The 15,568-nt window shown below is 37.2% G+C and overlaps 1 protein-coding gene across 2 annotated transcripts in view; it reads left to right on the top strand.

Moving 5' to 3' along the window:
- Positions 1-15,568, top strand: part of SYNE1 (spectrin repeat containing nuclear envelope protein 1) — a 505,866-nt gene that overhangs the window by 111,302 nt on the left and 378,996 nt on the right. For both annotated transcript variants that reach the window (XM_070796399.1, XM_070796398.1), the window contains exons 5-8: positions 3,851-3,934; positions 10,303-10,395; positions 11,491-11,669; positions 15,009-15,205. In XM_070796399.1, the coding sequence (XP_070652500.1) occupies positions 3,851-3,934; positions 10,303-10,395; positions 11,491-11,669; positions 15,009-15,205 (553 nt within the window). The remainder of the gene's footprint in view (positions 1-3,850; positions 3,935-10,302; positions 10,396-11,490; positions 11,670-15,008; positions 15,206-15,568) is intronic.

Below are 15,568 nucleotides of genomic sequence, written 5' to 3'. Positions count from 1 at the left end.
TTGTTAATTAATTTTTCCTCCTTCCTTCTCTCACTCTCCATGCATCCTCACTCTTGCTACCTGGGATCATCTCAAACAAGACACATGTGACAATCCAATTTGGAATCAACAGATGTAATGCATGAGCTAAATAAGCTGGATTAGCATTAGGATGTGAGAGTCATTGAACTGAAACATTTACCTCTTGATGGTCAGGTGTAACTAGCCATCTTTATGTGTCCTCCTGAATTAAGCTATTTACTTATATGAAGGAAACTTCATTATAATTCAAACAAGATTTAAGAAGTGTCTCATTCAAAGTATCATTATAATTGTGCCACTCTACTTGGCCAACAGTATACAGAAACCTTGATGGGCATTAACTGCCAAGCTAAATGAATCTAGAGAAAGTATACATTTTGACATAATAATTCTACTTCTGTTTAAGTGCCCTGGTAAGTGCCATGGTAAGAATTTTAGAATCTTGAAGCTAGAAGCAATTTCAGAAAGAATCTCAGCGTTCTTATTTAACATAGAGGAAACTGGGACATAGAAATACAGTTTCTGGTTTAAATTTCAACATTCAAAAAAAGATCATAGCATCCAGTCTTATCACTTTATGGCAGATAGATGGGGAAAATGTGGAAACAGTGTCACATTTCCTTTTCCTGGACTCTAAAATCACTGCAGGCAGTGACTGCAGCCATGAAATTAAAAAGTCACTTGTTCCTTGGAACAATAGCTGTGACAAACCTTGACAGTGTATTAAAAAGCAGACACATCACTTTGACCACAAAGGTCCATCTAGTCAAAGCTATAGTTTTTCATGTATGGGTATGAGAGTTGGACAGTAAAGAAGGCTGAGTGCCGAACAATTGATGCTTTCAAACTGTGCTGCTAGAGAAGACTCTTGAGAGTCCCTGGGACTGCAAGGAGATCAAACCAGTCAATCCTAAAGGAAATCAACCCTGAATTTTCATTGGAAGGACTGTTGCAGAAGCTGAAGCTCCAATGCTTTGGCCACCTGATGCAAAGAGCCAAATTATTGGAAAAGACCCTGTTGTTGGGAAAGATTGAGAGCAAGAGGAGAAGGGGACAACAGAGGATGAGATGGTTGGATGGCACCCCTGACTCTATGGACATGAGTCTGAGCAAACTCTAGGAGATGATAGTGAGGGACAGGGAAGCCTGGCATGCTGCAGGTCATGGGGTTGCAAAGAGTCGGACATGACTTAGTGACTGAACAAAAACAAAATTAATTTATTTATTTATTTGGCTGTGCCATGCAGCATGCAGGATTTTAGATCCCAGACTAGGGATCAAATCCATGTCCCTGGCAGTAGAAGCGTGGTGTCTTAACCACTGGACTTCCAGGGAAGTCCCTTTCATTATTTATTTTTATTAAGCCCTTCAAAATTCTGAATTGCATAAAAGGAAATTACTCTGAAATTATAAATAAATCTTGGTGATCATTATTTAAATTTTGTACAGGTGGGCATTTTGATCCAAGACCACATTAAGATGAAAAGCATCATTTAAGGGGCTGAGTATCTGAGGCATTCTTGTAGAGCTTTCAAAAGGAGAATGTGAACAAAAGCATTTCCCTCCGGAGTGTTAGCAGAATTCAGGAACTCTATAATTATCTCATACGAAGAACTCTATTAAGAACACTATACTTAACATCATGATTCAGATAGCCTAGGACTCTGGCTTTGACCATGATCTTCTGGGAAATGCAGCCAAATACTTTAATATTCTCTTATCATCAGCATCTCAATGTAAGAGAAAAATCTCAATATCTTAGTTTCTTTTAATAACCTACTGTGACTCTCTTATCTGTGATTTTATTTCAGGTACTAGGGAATTTAAGTTTTTTGGAATTATTATCCTTGGATTTCTCTACATCACTTAATTATTATTTTAGAACATTTACTCTTTGAATGGATCCATGATTATATATCTTTAATCACACATAAAGATAGGAATACTAAATTTAATTTTATACTCAGGTTTTTTTAAAGAATGTGAAGAATTGCCATTGAAAAATTTTAAATAGTAAAAGCAATATGAATAAAGCTTAAGGACTGCAGAGAAATTTATTTCTTATCTATTTTGTTAATCTTCTGTATAGTGCTTTTAAAGACTCCTTAACACTCTGCATTCAAGAAGAGTCTAAAAAGCCACTTAAAAGTACACAGTGGGCATTCTTAGGAAATTGGGATCATCACCTGTGTCCATCAGATGACTTTGTTAAGCATCAATCGTATATTTATAGTAGAACTTGTGTAACTGGGTTTAGCATTATCTATTGACTGTCCAGCTAACATATCTGGAGTCGCTATTATGGATAAAGCACTGCCTTTTGCCCTCTAAGGAGAACAAAGATAAATGAGGTATGGTTGGTGCCCTCAAAGAGCTTGTAGCCTGGTAGGGAGGATCATTGTGTTAGTTAATGGCAGGTCAATTGTGTTAAAATTGATGCAAATATGAGATAGTTGCCATGGTGTAGGAAGGCAGGAGGATGAGATGAAGGGTTATGTTGAGGGATCTGGCATTCGTTCTTAATTTCTGGGTCCTGACTTGGCTTTAGTTGTAGGTTCCTAGATGCTTTTTATATTTTAAAAGATAATTAATTAAATAACTAAGTGGGCCATGCAAGAAAAGACTAAATTTTTTTTAAAAGTTAAGTATATTTTCTATTTAAATATTTGTTTAAAATCATATCATAGAAATCACCTGTTATGTTACTAACTGGAAATGAAAAGATACTTGGTTTTGAGCTCTAACTGGAAATTGTTTATAGAGTTTTGGTGTCACGGAGAAGAGACCAGTCTATCAGCTCTGCAATCATGGACTTTGTTATCTTCTCAGGCCCTGTAAATGTAATGCTACTAACTTCAATGAAATTATTTTGAGTTTTAAAATGAACAGTGTGGCACATAGAAGTCACTTATTATTTTATCATATTTATTAAACTATGTATTAATTTATTACATTTCGCTAAGTTAAATGCAAGTAACTTCGTATCCTTGTACCAGATCATACTGTTTTGTGCAGAGCGTTTTCTTTCTCGCATCCCTTCTTTTTAACCTTGGCTCATATAAGGCATGTGGGCTTCCCAGGTGGCACTAGTGGTAAAGAGCCCGCCTGCCAGTGCAGGAGACACAAGAGACGTGGGCTCGATTCCTGGGTTGCGAAGATCCCCTAGAGTAGGAAATGGCAACTCAGTCCAGTATTCTTTCACGCAGAATCCCATGGACAGAGGAGCCTGGCAAGCTATAGTCCGCAGGGTTGCAAAGAGTCAGGCCTGACTGAGGTGACTTGGCATGCATGCATATGCACCAGGCATTTGGTTGTTCAAACCGAGAAACATCACTGTCAGTGACTTTCATGTTGATATAACTGAAAAAAAAAAATGTGAGTGACCAACAGTACTTTTCTCAAGACTTTATTTTTCAGAGCAGTTTTAGGTTTATGACAAAATTGAGAAGAAAGGAGAGAGATTTCCCATGTTTCTCCTGCCCCCTTACATGCACCAAGAGGACTTTTCATAAAAATGCTTCCTAACTTAGAGGGGGAACAGTCTCAATAGACAGCATAGGAATTTTGTGAATTTCTAACCTTAGGCATACAGAAACCTTAAGGGTAAGTGCAATCATAAGCTGAGAATGAATGTTTTTTAATTATACACCTTCTAAGTGCTATGGGGATAATGCTCCTGTAGGTATTGGCTAACCTTTATAGAAATTGAGTAATGTTGGCTGTTCTCAAATATTCTTCAAGTATGTTTTGAATCCACTTAAATAGCTTTTTATAACCATCATTTGAATGTGTGCATTTTTATTTATTCTTGTCTTTCTCCCTTTCATAGCCATGTGAACAAGGGCGCCGGATGAAGAGAATTCATGCCGTGGCAAACATTGGCACAGCACTGAAGTTCCTTGAAGGAAGGAAGGTAAGAGAAACAGAGACAAAAGAAGAAGGCGTGGGCATACTAATATTTTCAATGTTGATTTTGGGGGTAGAAATACTGCATGCAATCTATATAACATAAAAGTGCGGTATTATTGTAAAATCATTTTAGACTTGCAGAAGTAGCAAAAAAAGGCACCGAGATGTCATGTCTGTACTTTGGTCAGCTTTCTCTGATGTGAAAAACTTATTTATATACATGGTATATATATATGTAGGGCTTCCCAGGTGTTGCATGAGTAAAGAATTGGCCTGCCAGTGCAAGAGAATCAAGAGATTCGGGTTCAATCCCTGGGTCAGGAAGATCCCCTGGAGGAGGAAATGGCAACCCACTCCAGTATTCTTGCCTGGAAAAATTCCATGGACAAGAAGAGCCTAGCAGGGACATGAAGAGTTCTTGGAGTCTCAAAGAGCCAAACGTGACTGAGCACACACACACGCAGCACATAGGAAACACTAGTCTATTGGTCACGTCTGCATTTGTATAATATGCATAACATATATGTAGCATATACGTGACAGTAAAGCTATCAAATAAGAAAATTAAAATTGATGTGATACTGTCAAGTAAAGCATACAAACTAATCTCACTTCATCATTTTTTCCTCCAGTGTCTTATTTCTATTCCGGGTACAATCCAGTAACACAGCTTGTGTTCAGCTCTGGCTCCTTTGTCTTTTCCATTCTACCACTTGTGTTTCTGTGTCTCTCATGATCTTGATGATAACTGCAAGGCAGTTATTTTTCAGAATGTCTCTCAGTTTGGTTTGTATGATATTTTCTCATGATTAGATTGAGATTATTCACTTTTGACAAGAATTCCAAGGAAATGATATATTCTTCTCAGTATATCATATTAGAAGGGACAGGATTCTATCATGGCTTATTGCTGGTGATCCTACCCTCAACTACTTGATAAAGTCACAGACTGAGTTTTTTTATGGTAAACCCACTACTTTTCCATTTATAATTGAGAAATAACTTAGGGAAGATAATTGAGATTATGCTAATATTCTGCTTCTCCTCAAACTTTTGCTCACTGATTTTAGTATCAGCTGCCTTCAATAATACTTCCGTGCTGTTCACCTGATGATGATTTTGTTTTTCCCTCATTTCTTTTATACTTATTAATTGGAATTGTTAGGTAAGAAAAAGACAACCTTTCTTCTTCCCCATTTATTTATTCAATTGCTTATTTACTTCATTGTGGACTCATATATATTTATTTTATTCTATAGTTTTAATCCAATATGAGTACTATTATTGTTGTTGTTATTATTATTTTTTGCTCAAATTTTTCTACCTTTGGCCATTAGGAGTTCCTTCATGCTGACTCCTGTACTCTTTTGACATGGGCCCATTCTTTTATAAGCATTTCCTTATTTTCTAGAACTAAAGCTTTTCCAGGTTTATCTTATATTTCCCCTACCCCCGTCCTGGAATCAACCACTTCCTAATGCGGCTTTGTTCCTTTCGTTAATGAATAGCATTTAGAAATCAAGATTTAGGTGCCGTGTGTGCTCATTGCTACTGAGGTTTCATTGCCCCAGGCCCACATACAGATCTAGAGATATGTATGTTTACTGATCTGGGTATACACAGATATCTATGTTTCTCTTTCTGTCTCTCTCTGTTTAGTTTGTCCTGTTATAGGTGTGTGTAAACCATTACTTCAAACTGACACTTCTGATTTCAGTCCAACACCTCAAGATCCATTTCATGCTGATTCTTTTCTGTTTTCTCTTACAACGAGAAACCTGGCTCTCATCTACAATATATTCTTTTCTTTTTCACCCCTAATATATATACACAAAGTAGATTCAGAGCTACTTTTATTAACCCAAATTGTATAAATAACAGATCTGTATAATAACTAACTGGGTACTAACTGAAGAACAGTATTTGTGTACAGTTCTTTCCATCTTCGGCATTACAATATCCAGTCAAAAGACTGTTGTCCAAATTTCCTTAGATTACTTCTGTTCTCCACATCCCTTTCAGTGTGATTATGTTATTAATTTGTAATAGAATTATGTAATAGAGTTATGCTTCCCTAGTGGCTCGGCTGGTAAAGAATCCGCCTGCAATGTGGGAGACCTGGGTTCAATTCCTGGATTGGGAAAATCCCCTGGAGAAGGGAACAGCAATCCACTCCAGTATTCTGGCCTGGAGAATTCCATGGACTATATAGTCCACGGGGACACAAAGAGTCGGACATGACTGAGCAACTTCCACTTCACTAATAGAGTTATATTCCACTTTGGGTAACCACCACGCACATGCCACAGTTGACTTTTTTATTTTAGAGAATGAGACATTACTATGATTCAAGGTAAAAGTTATACTTAGAGAAGTGGCATTTCGTCCTCATCCCTACTTCTCCATACCCACTCCCCTTCCTTTCGCTTCTTTTCTCATCTCTTGTTCACCAGTCTCTCTAGTTTCTGATTTATCTTTTCTATATTTCTTTTGCGAGAATGAGCAGGTGTATTTTCATATACCACCTTCTTCCTTACATGAGGGTAGCATTCTAGAGATAAACCAATTGTACTTTACCATTTTCGTTTTCCATTATGCCGTGGAAATCGCTCAAATCAATTCATAGAGATCGTCCTCATTCATTTTCACAGCTACATACTATTCCATTGTCTGGATATGGCAGAGTTCATTCAACCACTCTTTTATGAATGAGCATTTAGCTTGTTTCTAGCATTTTTCAAACAGAATCAATGATGCTGTTAATAACTGTGCATAAGTACTTTCATATTATTGGAAGTGCATCTTCTGGGTAAATTTTTAGAAATATGATTGCTGGATCAAAACATAAGTGTATCCTTTGTTTTGTTAGGTGTTGACATATTTCCCTCCAAAAGGGTTGCACTACTCCTTTTAGATTTAGTCTTTTCTAACTTGTGGAAATTCAAGAAGTCTGTGTTTGGCAGTACCAAAATCAGCTTTATGAATGATATCCAGATACTTCTGGAAAAAAGAATAATTCAATTATTTACTTCTTTATGCACTAAATTAATTCATTTACTCCACAAGTGCATAACTGAATACTTTTGTAAAATAGGAACTCTGGAAAAATAAAAAATTAAAGAAAACTATATTCTGGCTCTTAAACAATCTGCATTTTGATGAGTCGATAGTGCAGTGAGTCAGGATAAAGCTCAGTCAGGTGTGCTGACTTCACGCCAAACAGAGAGTCTAGGCACTGCGATGTGCAAAAAAACAATCTTAGTTTCTTGTTGGAAACTTGCTGGAAACATTGTTTCCAGGTCACTCTAACATCATCCTAATGGAGTGTTTCTCTTCTTCCTTCTCTTGCTCAACGAGTTTTTCATGGAAAACTGGACGAAGCCTCAGTTAACGGAATAGTTAGAGTTTTCCAAATCATTCTGACGTCTATTTTACTGATATAACAATAGTGTCCTTCTTTGTTCTGGTGTATATTCATCGACAGGGCAAGCATGTCCGCTCTTCTCGTTCTGATGTATATTCTTTGACTAGAATGCGGAACAAAATTCTTTTTACTAATTAATGGCTTGGAGAAAAATGCAGTAGACCCTGGTTCGATTCCTGGGTCAGTGAAGATCCATTGGAGAAGGGATAGGCCACCCACTCCAGTATTCTTGGGCTCCCCTTGTGGCTCAGCAGATTAAAGAATCTGCCTACAATGTGGGAGACCTGGGTTCGATCCCTGGGTTGGGAAGATCCCCTGGAGAAAGGAAAGGCTACCTACTCCAATATTCTGGCCTGGAGAATTCCATGGACTACAGTCCATGGGGCTGCAGAGTCCAACGTGACTGAGCGACTTTCCCTTTCAATATGAAAGGCATCATTTATAAAGAAAACCAAAAAGTCTTATTTTCACAGAAAACTTCTTTGTACTATCTCCATTTTCACAGAACAAACCTAAGTAAATTTTAGAAAGTAGAGAATTCAGATTTTGAATATTATATTTGTTAAGGGCAAAAAGTAATACATTTGAGTATTAGGACAAAAATCCCAAGTATTTTTTGTCTCCACAAATCTCAAAACCTGTTTTAATTTTTATTTTTATTTATTTTTTTGTTTTAATTTTTAAAAATCTTCCTGAAATACATGGTTTGGGCTTCTTTTTCTTGTATTTATTTACCCCATTGGCTCACAAAATAATTGACTATGGGATAGAAGGAGTTTTTGAAAATTATTTGGTTCCCTCCCTCTTACTGTTTATTTTTGTTCTTTATAATTTAAGAACTTATATCTCAAACATATTTTCAAGAATTTTTCTTTAATGTTTATATTTGCTTTGTTCCCCATTTAGATTTTTTCTTTACATGATAAATTTTTTTAGTACTTGGGTTCTAGCTTGATTTACAGAATAACAAAGACACTCTTCAAGTTTTTTTTGAAGAAAACCCTACCGTTCTGTTTATTTTCCACTAGTTTACATAAAAAGGGATATGTTAGTATTTAATAAGACTTGTATGACTGAGGAATAGATTCATCACTACTTTCCATGAGTTTTTCTCCATTGAGGGGTCATTTGTGTGATTCATCCTTTCTGGTCTCTGGAATTCTTTAGTCTCTTTGGATGTCTCTCTGTTGCCTGTCCTACAATCTTAGATTATTAAGTTTATTGTACATTTCGTAGGATTTTTCAAGGTAGACCTGTGCTCCTCAAACCCATTATGGAACAGTTTTTAAGAGAAAAAAAATAATTTTGAAAAACATTCTTTCTTCACAAGTTGAGCAAAAGATCTTTAGATTCTATAGTAAGCTGAATATGTAAACGTCATAGTATAATTGGAACTGGGTTGAGGTAGGAAATACAACTTATATATTCAATTGCATTTTAAAAAGAATAATATGTAAGGAAAAAGAAAAAATTTGTCTTCTGTTAAATGCATTAATCTTGTGGTTATTAGCATATATTATAAATTTGTGGCCCACAGATACTAAAATGGATGTGGAGAAAATTCTGGAGAGGGTGTAAAACAAAACAATTAAAATGAATATAAGAGATTGCAATAGGTTCTGCCATAAAAGATTAAAGAAATATTATTTATAGTTTAATCTTTTATTATTATTAATACAATAAAAAAGTATTACATATCTTATGTGCTAGGTTTTAAAGAAATAAACACCTACGCTTGTAATCTATGGGAATTCTCCTTTTTCTTTATTTTCTTTCTGAACTTGATGAATAAACTTCACTAGTGAAGCAAAATCCCATGGGTATGTCTCAAATTATTTACAGTGACTTTTGTGCTAGCCTTTACCTTACTCTTCTTATACCTAACTAATAACTTTAATTAGTCAAGAGTAAAATATTTGTGGGATATTTTTGCTTCTGATAATTTAAGAAGATAAACCATTTACAAACTCCTGAATTTTATCATTAATAGCACACCTTATGAAATCCTGCTGAGAATTATTGAACTGGAATCTAAGGAGTACTTTATTTTTTTCTAATTTGTTCAGTGGTTGTGAAGAGGACGAGGAGCAGTTGTCAGTTCTATTCTGTAGACTGACTAAGCTGGGCCTACCATACGAGTCCATTTTCCCGAGACTTAGGAAGTCACATTTCTCATAGTTGGGAAGTCATTAAAATGAATAAGTGAGGACAACTGTAAGCAGATTAATCCTAAATGCTTTTCGGTTGTCAGTGCCCCAAAGCAGGGAACTGAGCCCCACAATCACTTTCTGCTTTACTCTTTCTTGGCTTTCCTTTGTCTTTAAAATGTATTCTGCAAATTATGCTCTGCCTTCACCACCTACATTTTTTACCCACTCTGAACAAATAACGTGGATTTTGAAAGACTATTTATGTATATGTATCATCTTCTCCCTTTGTTTTTCATGTCAGTCCATGTACAGAGGATCACCGGTTAGTACAAATTTTAGAATTTTTAACTCCTGACTTTTATAGGTAAAAGAGAACATAAGTTTCATGCAATTTGGTAACAAACTTCAAAGTAAGTGCATCTTCTTAAAATACCCCTCACAGTTTCTTTTATATTCCAGTCAACCTCTGAATGTAAAGAATAACCCTTTTTTTTTTCCCTGTCTGGTATTTTGTTAGTAATTCCTTGCATGATGTCATATTTTTTTTTTCAACTTCAAACTAGTTTTTGAAATTCATTCTGTAGTTGTGTTGATTGTGTGCACCTAATGAATGCTTGTGGAATTTCCACTGAAACCATATGCTTGTTTGATTTTTATGTCTCACCTTACTTACTCTTGTGTACCACTGCACAGGCATGACCAGATGTTGTTGATGCCTAATAAAGTGCTCCTTATTGCATAATGAAATGGTCTGTAATCTTCTAGTACATTACTAGTACACTTTTTCTTTTTGAACAGATTAAATTAGTCAACATTAACTCCACTGATATAGCTGATGGTCGACCCTCCATTGTTCTCGGATTGATGTGGACCATTATCCTGTATTTCCAGGTACTCTGCTTCATCTCCCTTTTCAGTTGATAGAATGTCATGGATGGAGATAGTGGTGCATTTCCGTAATGAAGATGCCCTCATTTTCCATACTTCTGTGGTTAATCCTCAAGTTACCAGAAATGTGACCTTCACATGTATATTATTTTTTTTGCGAGCAGGAAAAGGTCCTTTATCCTCTGTTAAAGTGTTATAGATGGAAGTCCCCGAAGAACTCTGGCCTAGATACCCAATCTGAAAAGTGGTCAGGACATGATGGAGATGAAATATTGGTGTAGAAAGACTTCAGGAAATTTTACTTTGTCCTCTGGAAGGAAGAGGTTCTATACTCCTTTTAAATATTGAAGGGAGAAATTAACGTGCTAATCTATCCAGGATAATTCTTTTAGCCAATAGGTTAGTTTTTAAAGAAAAATACTTTATTTTTTAGAGCAGTTTTAGGTTCACAGAAAAATTGAGCAAAGAGGACAGAGATTTCCCTTGTACCCCCTACACCCACAACATGCATAAATAGCCTCCGCCTTAACAAGCACCCCTCTTCAGAGTGGTGTAATACTTTTATACCACTATACAGAGGTATATAACTCTACAGAGAATAGTTGCTTTACAATGTTGTGTTAGTTTTGCTGCACAATGAAGCGGATCAGCCATATGTATACATATGTCCCCTCCCTTTGGGGCTTTCCTCTCAGTCCCATATCCCGCCCATTCAGGTCATCACAGGACACCGAACTGAGCTCCCTGCACTACACAGCAGCCTCCCACTAGCTAGCTATTTTGCACTTAACATTGCATATACTTCAATCTAAAATAACAGAGTTCACTCTTGATGTGTACATTCTATGAGTCTGGAAAACCATTAGGTTTTGTTTTTATTCATTCATGCATGTATTTGACAACTGTTCATTACTGGGTCCAAGGTCCCATTTTAGATGTGGTAGGAAGTGGACAGAGGAGTAAGGCATCAGTCGTGTCCTTTAAGAGCCTACATGGTCAGGGGGTGTTAAGGATGTTAAGACCCATCAAGCTGGAAAAGTAAAACATCCGATGAGAGAACCGGGATAATGCTGATGTTTTGCTGACTTGCACACGCAGATCGAGGAGTTGACCAGCAACCTGCCTCAGCTGCAGGCTCTGTCCAGCAGCACGTCCTCCGTGGACAGCATGGTCAGCTCTGAGACCGCCAGCCCCCCGAGCAAACGGAAGGTGGCCACCAAGATCCAAGGAAACGCTAAGAAGGCGCTATTGAACTGGGTCCAGTACATAGTCACCAAGTAAGTTCCTAGCAGGGGTTTGTTTAAAGAAACCCTTGAAAAACTGAAGTTAGTTTATGACTGAGTACTCATTGCAGTGGTTGCAAAATTTGTGGAGACATATGAATGACTGGCTTGGCTTCAGGTCTCCTTTCATTCTCGTCTTGAGTTAAAATGTAGACAGAAAGCACCCCTGATACTCTAGAAAAATGCTCTAATAAAGCTAATTCCTTCTTCACTCGTGTGATGGGACCCGATTAAGTTGTTTAATCCCTACACTCTGATTAGCATGAGGACTAATTCTATTTAGGTCATTGTTTGGATTTTCTGCTGCTATTGAATAATCTTTCCACAAATAAATTAGAGGTTTAAACGTGATTATCTCTTCATGAGACTACTACATGCTATTCAGTAATATTATGAACTAAAGTCCACATTCTGAAATAATTATAATTTGTTTTTATGTCCTGAAACTTGCCAGCAATTTTATTTTTCAATGTTTCCTTTGATCTCATCTTTTGTCTGGAATGTAGATTTTTGTCAACTCCAGCTTATGGACTGGGAATTTGCTTCTAGTTTTGTTTGCCTCAGAGCATAATAAATTTACATGTGTGTGCATATATGTGATAATGTTGTTATTGTTTAGTCACTAAGTTATGTCCAGTTCTTTGGTGACCCTGTGGACTGTAGCCCGCCAGCCTCCTCTGTCCATGGGATTTCACAGTCAAGAATACTGGCATGAGTAGCTATTTCCTTCTCCAGGGATCAAACCTGCATCATCTGCATTGCAGGAAGATTCTTTTCTACTGAGCTACCAGGAAGGCCATATGCATTAATACTGGATATAAAATTCCTACTCTCACAAAGTACCTTCTGATAGCAGTTTCAGTAGAGTTTTTTCAATTGATCATACCAACATTTTGCAGTCAGATGTGGTCAGTAATAAGATCTATTCACATAGAAGTTGTGTTTTTGTAAGATTTTCCTAATGAAATATAAAGTTGACTCACTTTCTATTTTGCTTTTCATGCCTAAATCTAATCTGAATTTTATGCTCTACTTCTGGAAAATAGTTGTAAACAAGTACTTATCATTATGAAACACTGAGGCACTAAACATAGGGAGTTCTATTTTTAAAGCGTTTGAAAGCAAAAATAAGGAGCGAAAAAAATAAACATAGAGAAGATATAATTAGTGTTACTAGTTTATATAGTTTTGTTTAACTTTTCAAGTGTGTTGGTTGTTTTCTAATTGGGGGTATATTTTGATGATTCAAGTTGCAATCAAAAATATTTCTGAAAGCAAAGCTTTGGCTCTTGGGACTGTAGTAGGGATGAAATGGAAAGCCCTTCCTACATTGCTGGCGTGCTCTTTACATTCCATCCACAGTGGGCATCACTGATCTATTTTAAGCTTAATGGAGTAGGGAGAAGAGATGTCCTGAGTAGGAGAGGATGGTGATCACGTATATGATGTGACATATATCACGATGCTATCATGATAAAACTTTGCAGTAATGTCAGTATGATAGTCTGTTGTCTGTTGATCCACATGGCATTTAATTATGCAAGCTGAGTGTGTGCTGGCAAAACAAGATTTTAAGCGAACTCTTAAGTTTGCAGAGAAAAAAATTTAAGGGCATTTACCAACTTTTTAGGCTTCCCTGGTGGCTCAGAGTTTAAAGCGTCTGCCTGCAATGCAGGAGACCCGGGTTCGATCCCTGGGTCGGGAAGATCCCCTGGAGAAGGAAATGGCAACCCACTCCAGTATTCTTGTTTTGAGAATCCCATGGATGGAGGAGCCTGATGGGCTGCAGTCCACGGGGTCGCAAAGAGTCGAACACGACTGAGCGACTTCACTTTCACTTTCACTTTACCAACTTTTTATATTAATCAATGTTTCAGTAAGATATATGGTATTTTATAGTTTGTGGAAATTTTAAGAATATAGTAAATAAAAAGAATTGAGTGGTATTATTTCTGCTTTATTTTAGAAACAACTCTAATGAGGCTAATTTTCTAAAAAGAAATTACCAGAGTATTTATCTATTGAATGTTACCTAATTCACCGATCACCTTTAAACGCTCTGCTGCTAAGCTGTTAAGTCACTTCAGTCGTGTCCGACTCTGTGCGACCCCATAGACGGCAGCCCACCAGGCTCCCCCATCCCTGGGCTTCTCCAGGCAAGAACACTGGAGTGGGTTGCCATTTCCTTCTCCAATGCATGAAAGTGAAAAGTGAAAGTGAAGTTGCTCAGTCGTGTCCGACTCTTAGCAACTCCATGGACTGCAGCCTACCAGGCTCCTCCGCCCTCGGGATTTTCCAGGCAAGAGTACTGGAGTGGGGTGCCATTAAACGCTCTAGACTTAATCAAAAATGTTGTTCAAAGACATATGTGCAACACTTTTGAAACTGCCTTTATAGTTGATAAGTTACATGAAGAAAAAAAATTATTCATTGTGAACTTGCCTCGCTTCTGTTTTCAACAACAAAATATTACCACCAACTTGAATCTCTTCTTAATTATAGTAATTGGCTTTGAATTAAACCCACTATGAAAGAGCAAAGATTTGTCACCAGTGCTTTGCCCTCAAGGCAATTCTAAAAAGAAGAATTTAAAACACAGTTTGATCAAACAGTTTGACTGGTAGGGTAAATTAATCTTGCTGGTACTTGTGTGGAGTGTAGGCTTTTTTGTGGCTAATTTAGAGAGATGACCACATCCCTCTGCATTTTGTTCATTCTACCACATTTAATGTGGTTCAACCACATTATATTTGTCTGATATGATCTGTGCATTTAAACACAAGCTGCTTGTCATTGTCATTAGAAATGTGTTAGAGGCTTCTTAAAAAAATACACAGAGGTGAATTATTATCATTTGGGGTATTTTTAAAATGTTCCTTTTTTTTCCTTTGTTAGGTATTTTTTCTCTCAGTTGAAAAATGTGCTTTACATTGAGGCTTTCAAACGCCTGAAAGCTCTAATCCAGAAAAGTCTTAAGTATGGGACCAGAATTTCTACTTCTTAACTTGTTTCCGGTGAAGCAGTCCATGGGGTTGCAAAGAGTTGGACACGTTAGCGACTGAACACACACACATCTTGTTATCCGCTAAAAATTTTGATTATTTTTTTCAAAACCAGTTAACTGATATAGAGCTATATCAGAAATCAGAAAACTCTTAAATATGGAACCAGAATTTTCCACTAAAATTTTTGTTTTGCTTATTTTTCCTGAAGACCAGGTAACTGCTATCGCTGATCGTACATCACCCATTGTGGAGGAGGTTGGATTGAGTCTTTGAGGAAGCGTGCATTACCTGTTTAGAAAGTGACGTTATCATTTTTTTTTTTTTAAAGGCAGAGTGGAATAGAAGTAAAAGACTTCGGCCGGAGTTGGAGAAGTGGAGTGGCCTTTCATTCTGTCATCCACGCTATTCGGCCGGAGCTAGTGGACCTGGAGAAGGTGAAAGGAAGGCCTAACCGAGAAAACCTGGAGGAGGCTTTCACCATTGCTGAAACGGAGCTGGGGATCCCACGGCTCCTGGACCCTGAAGGCATGTAGAGGGATTCTGGCATTTGTGTCCCTCAACTCAGGAGGGCTGCATCCTAAACCCAGAAATGATAGATGCGTCCGAGAGCTCAGAAAACCTTGGAAAGTGAGAAGGAACGGTATCTTTCTGCACAGATTTTCTTTTGGAGAAATATGTGCCGCTGTTCTGGGGTCCAGCCCTGGTGGATCCAGGGAATTCAAAGGGGAGATGGCATCGGCGATCAGGAAACAACAGCTTATTTAAATGTTAATTAAAGATATAAAGAGTGGTTAAATAAGGATAGTTCAGTGAGAAAATTTAGTGGAGAAAAGAGGCTGAATAATTCAGCCAGAAGGTGAGAGAAAGAACGACATGGGGAGACCAAGC

Source organism: Bos indicus, chromosome 9 (assembly GCF_029378745.1).
Source record: "Bos indicus isolate NIAB-ARS_2022 breed Sahiwal x Tharparkar chromosome 9, NIAB-ARS_B.indTharparkar_mat_pri_1.0, whole genome shotgun sequence".
NCBI lineage: Eukaryota > Metazoa > Chordata > Mammalia > Artiodactyla > Bovidae > Bos > Bos indicus.
Note: the sequence above shows the minus strand (reverse complement) of the source record. Positions and strands in the feature narration are given on the sequence as shown.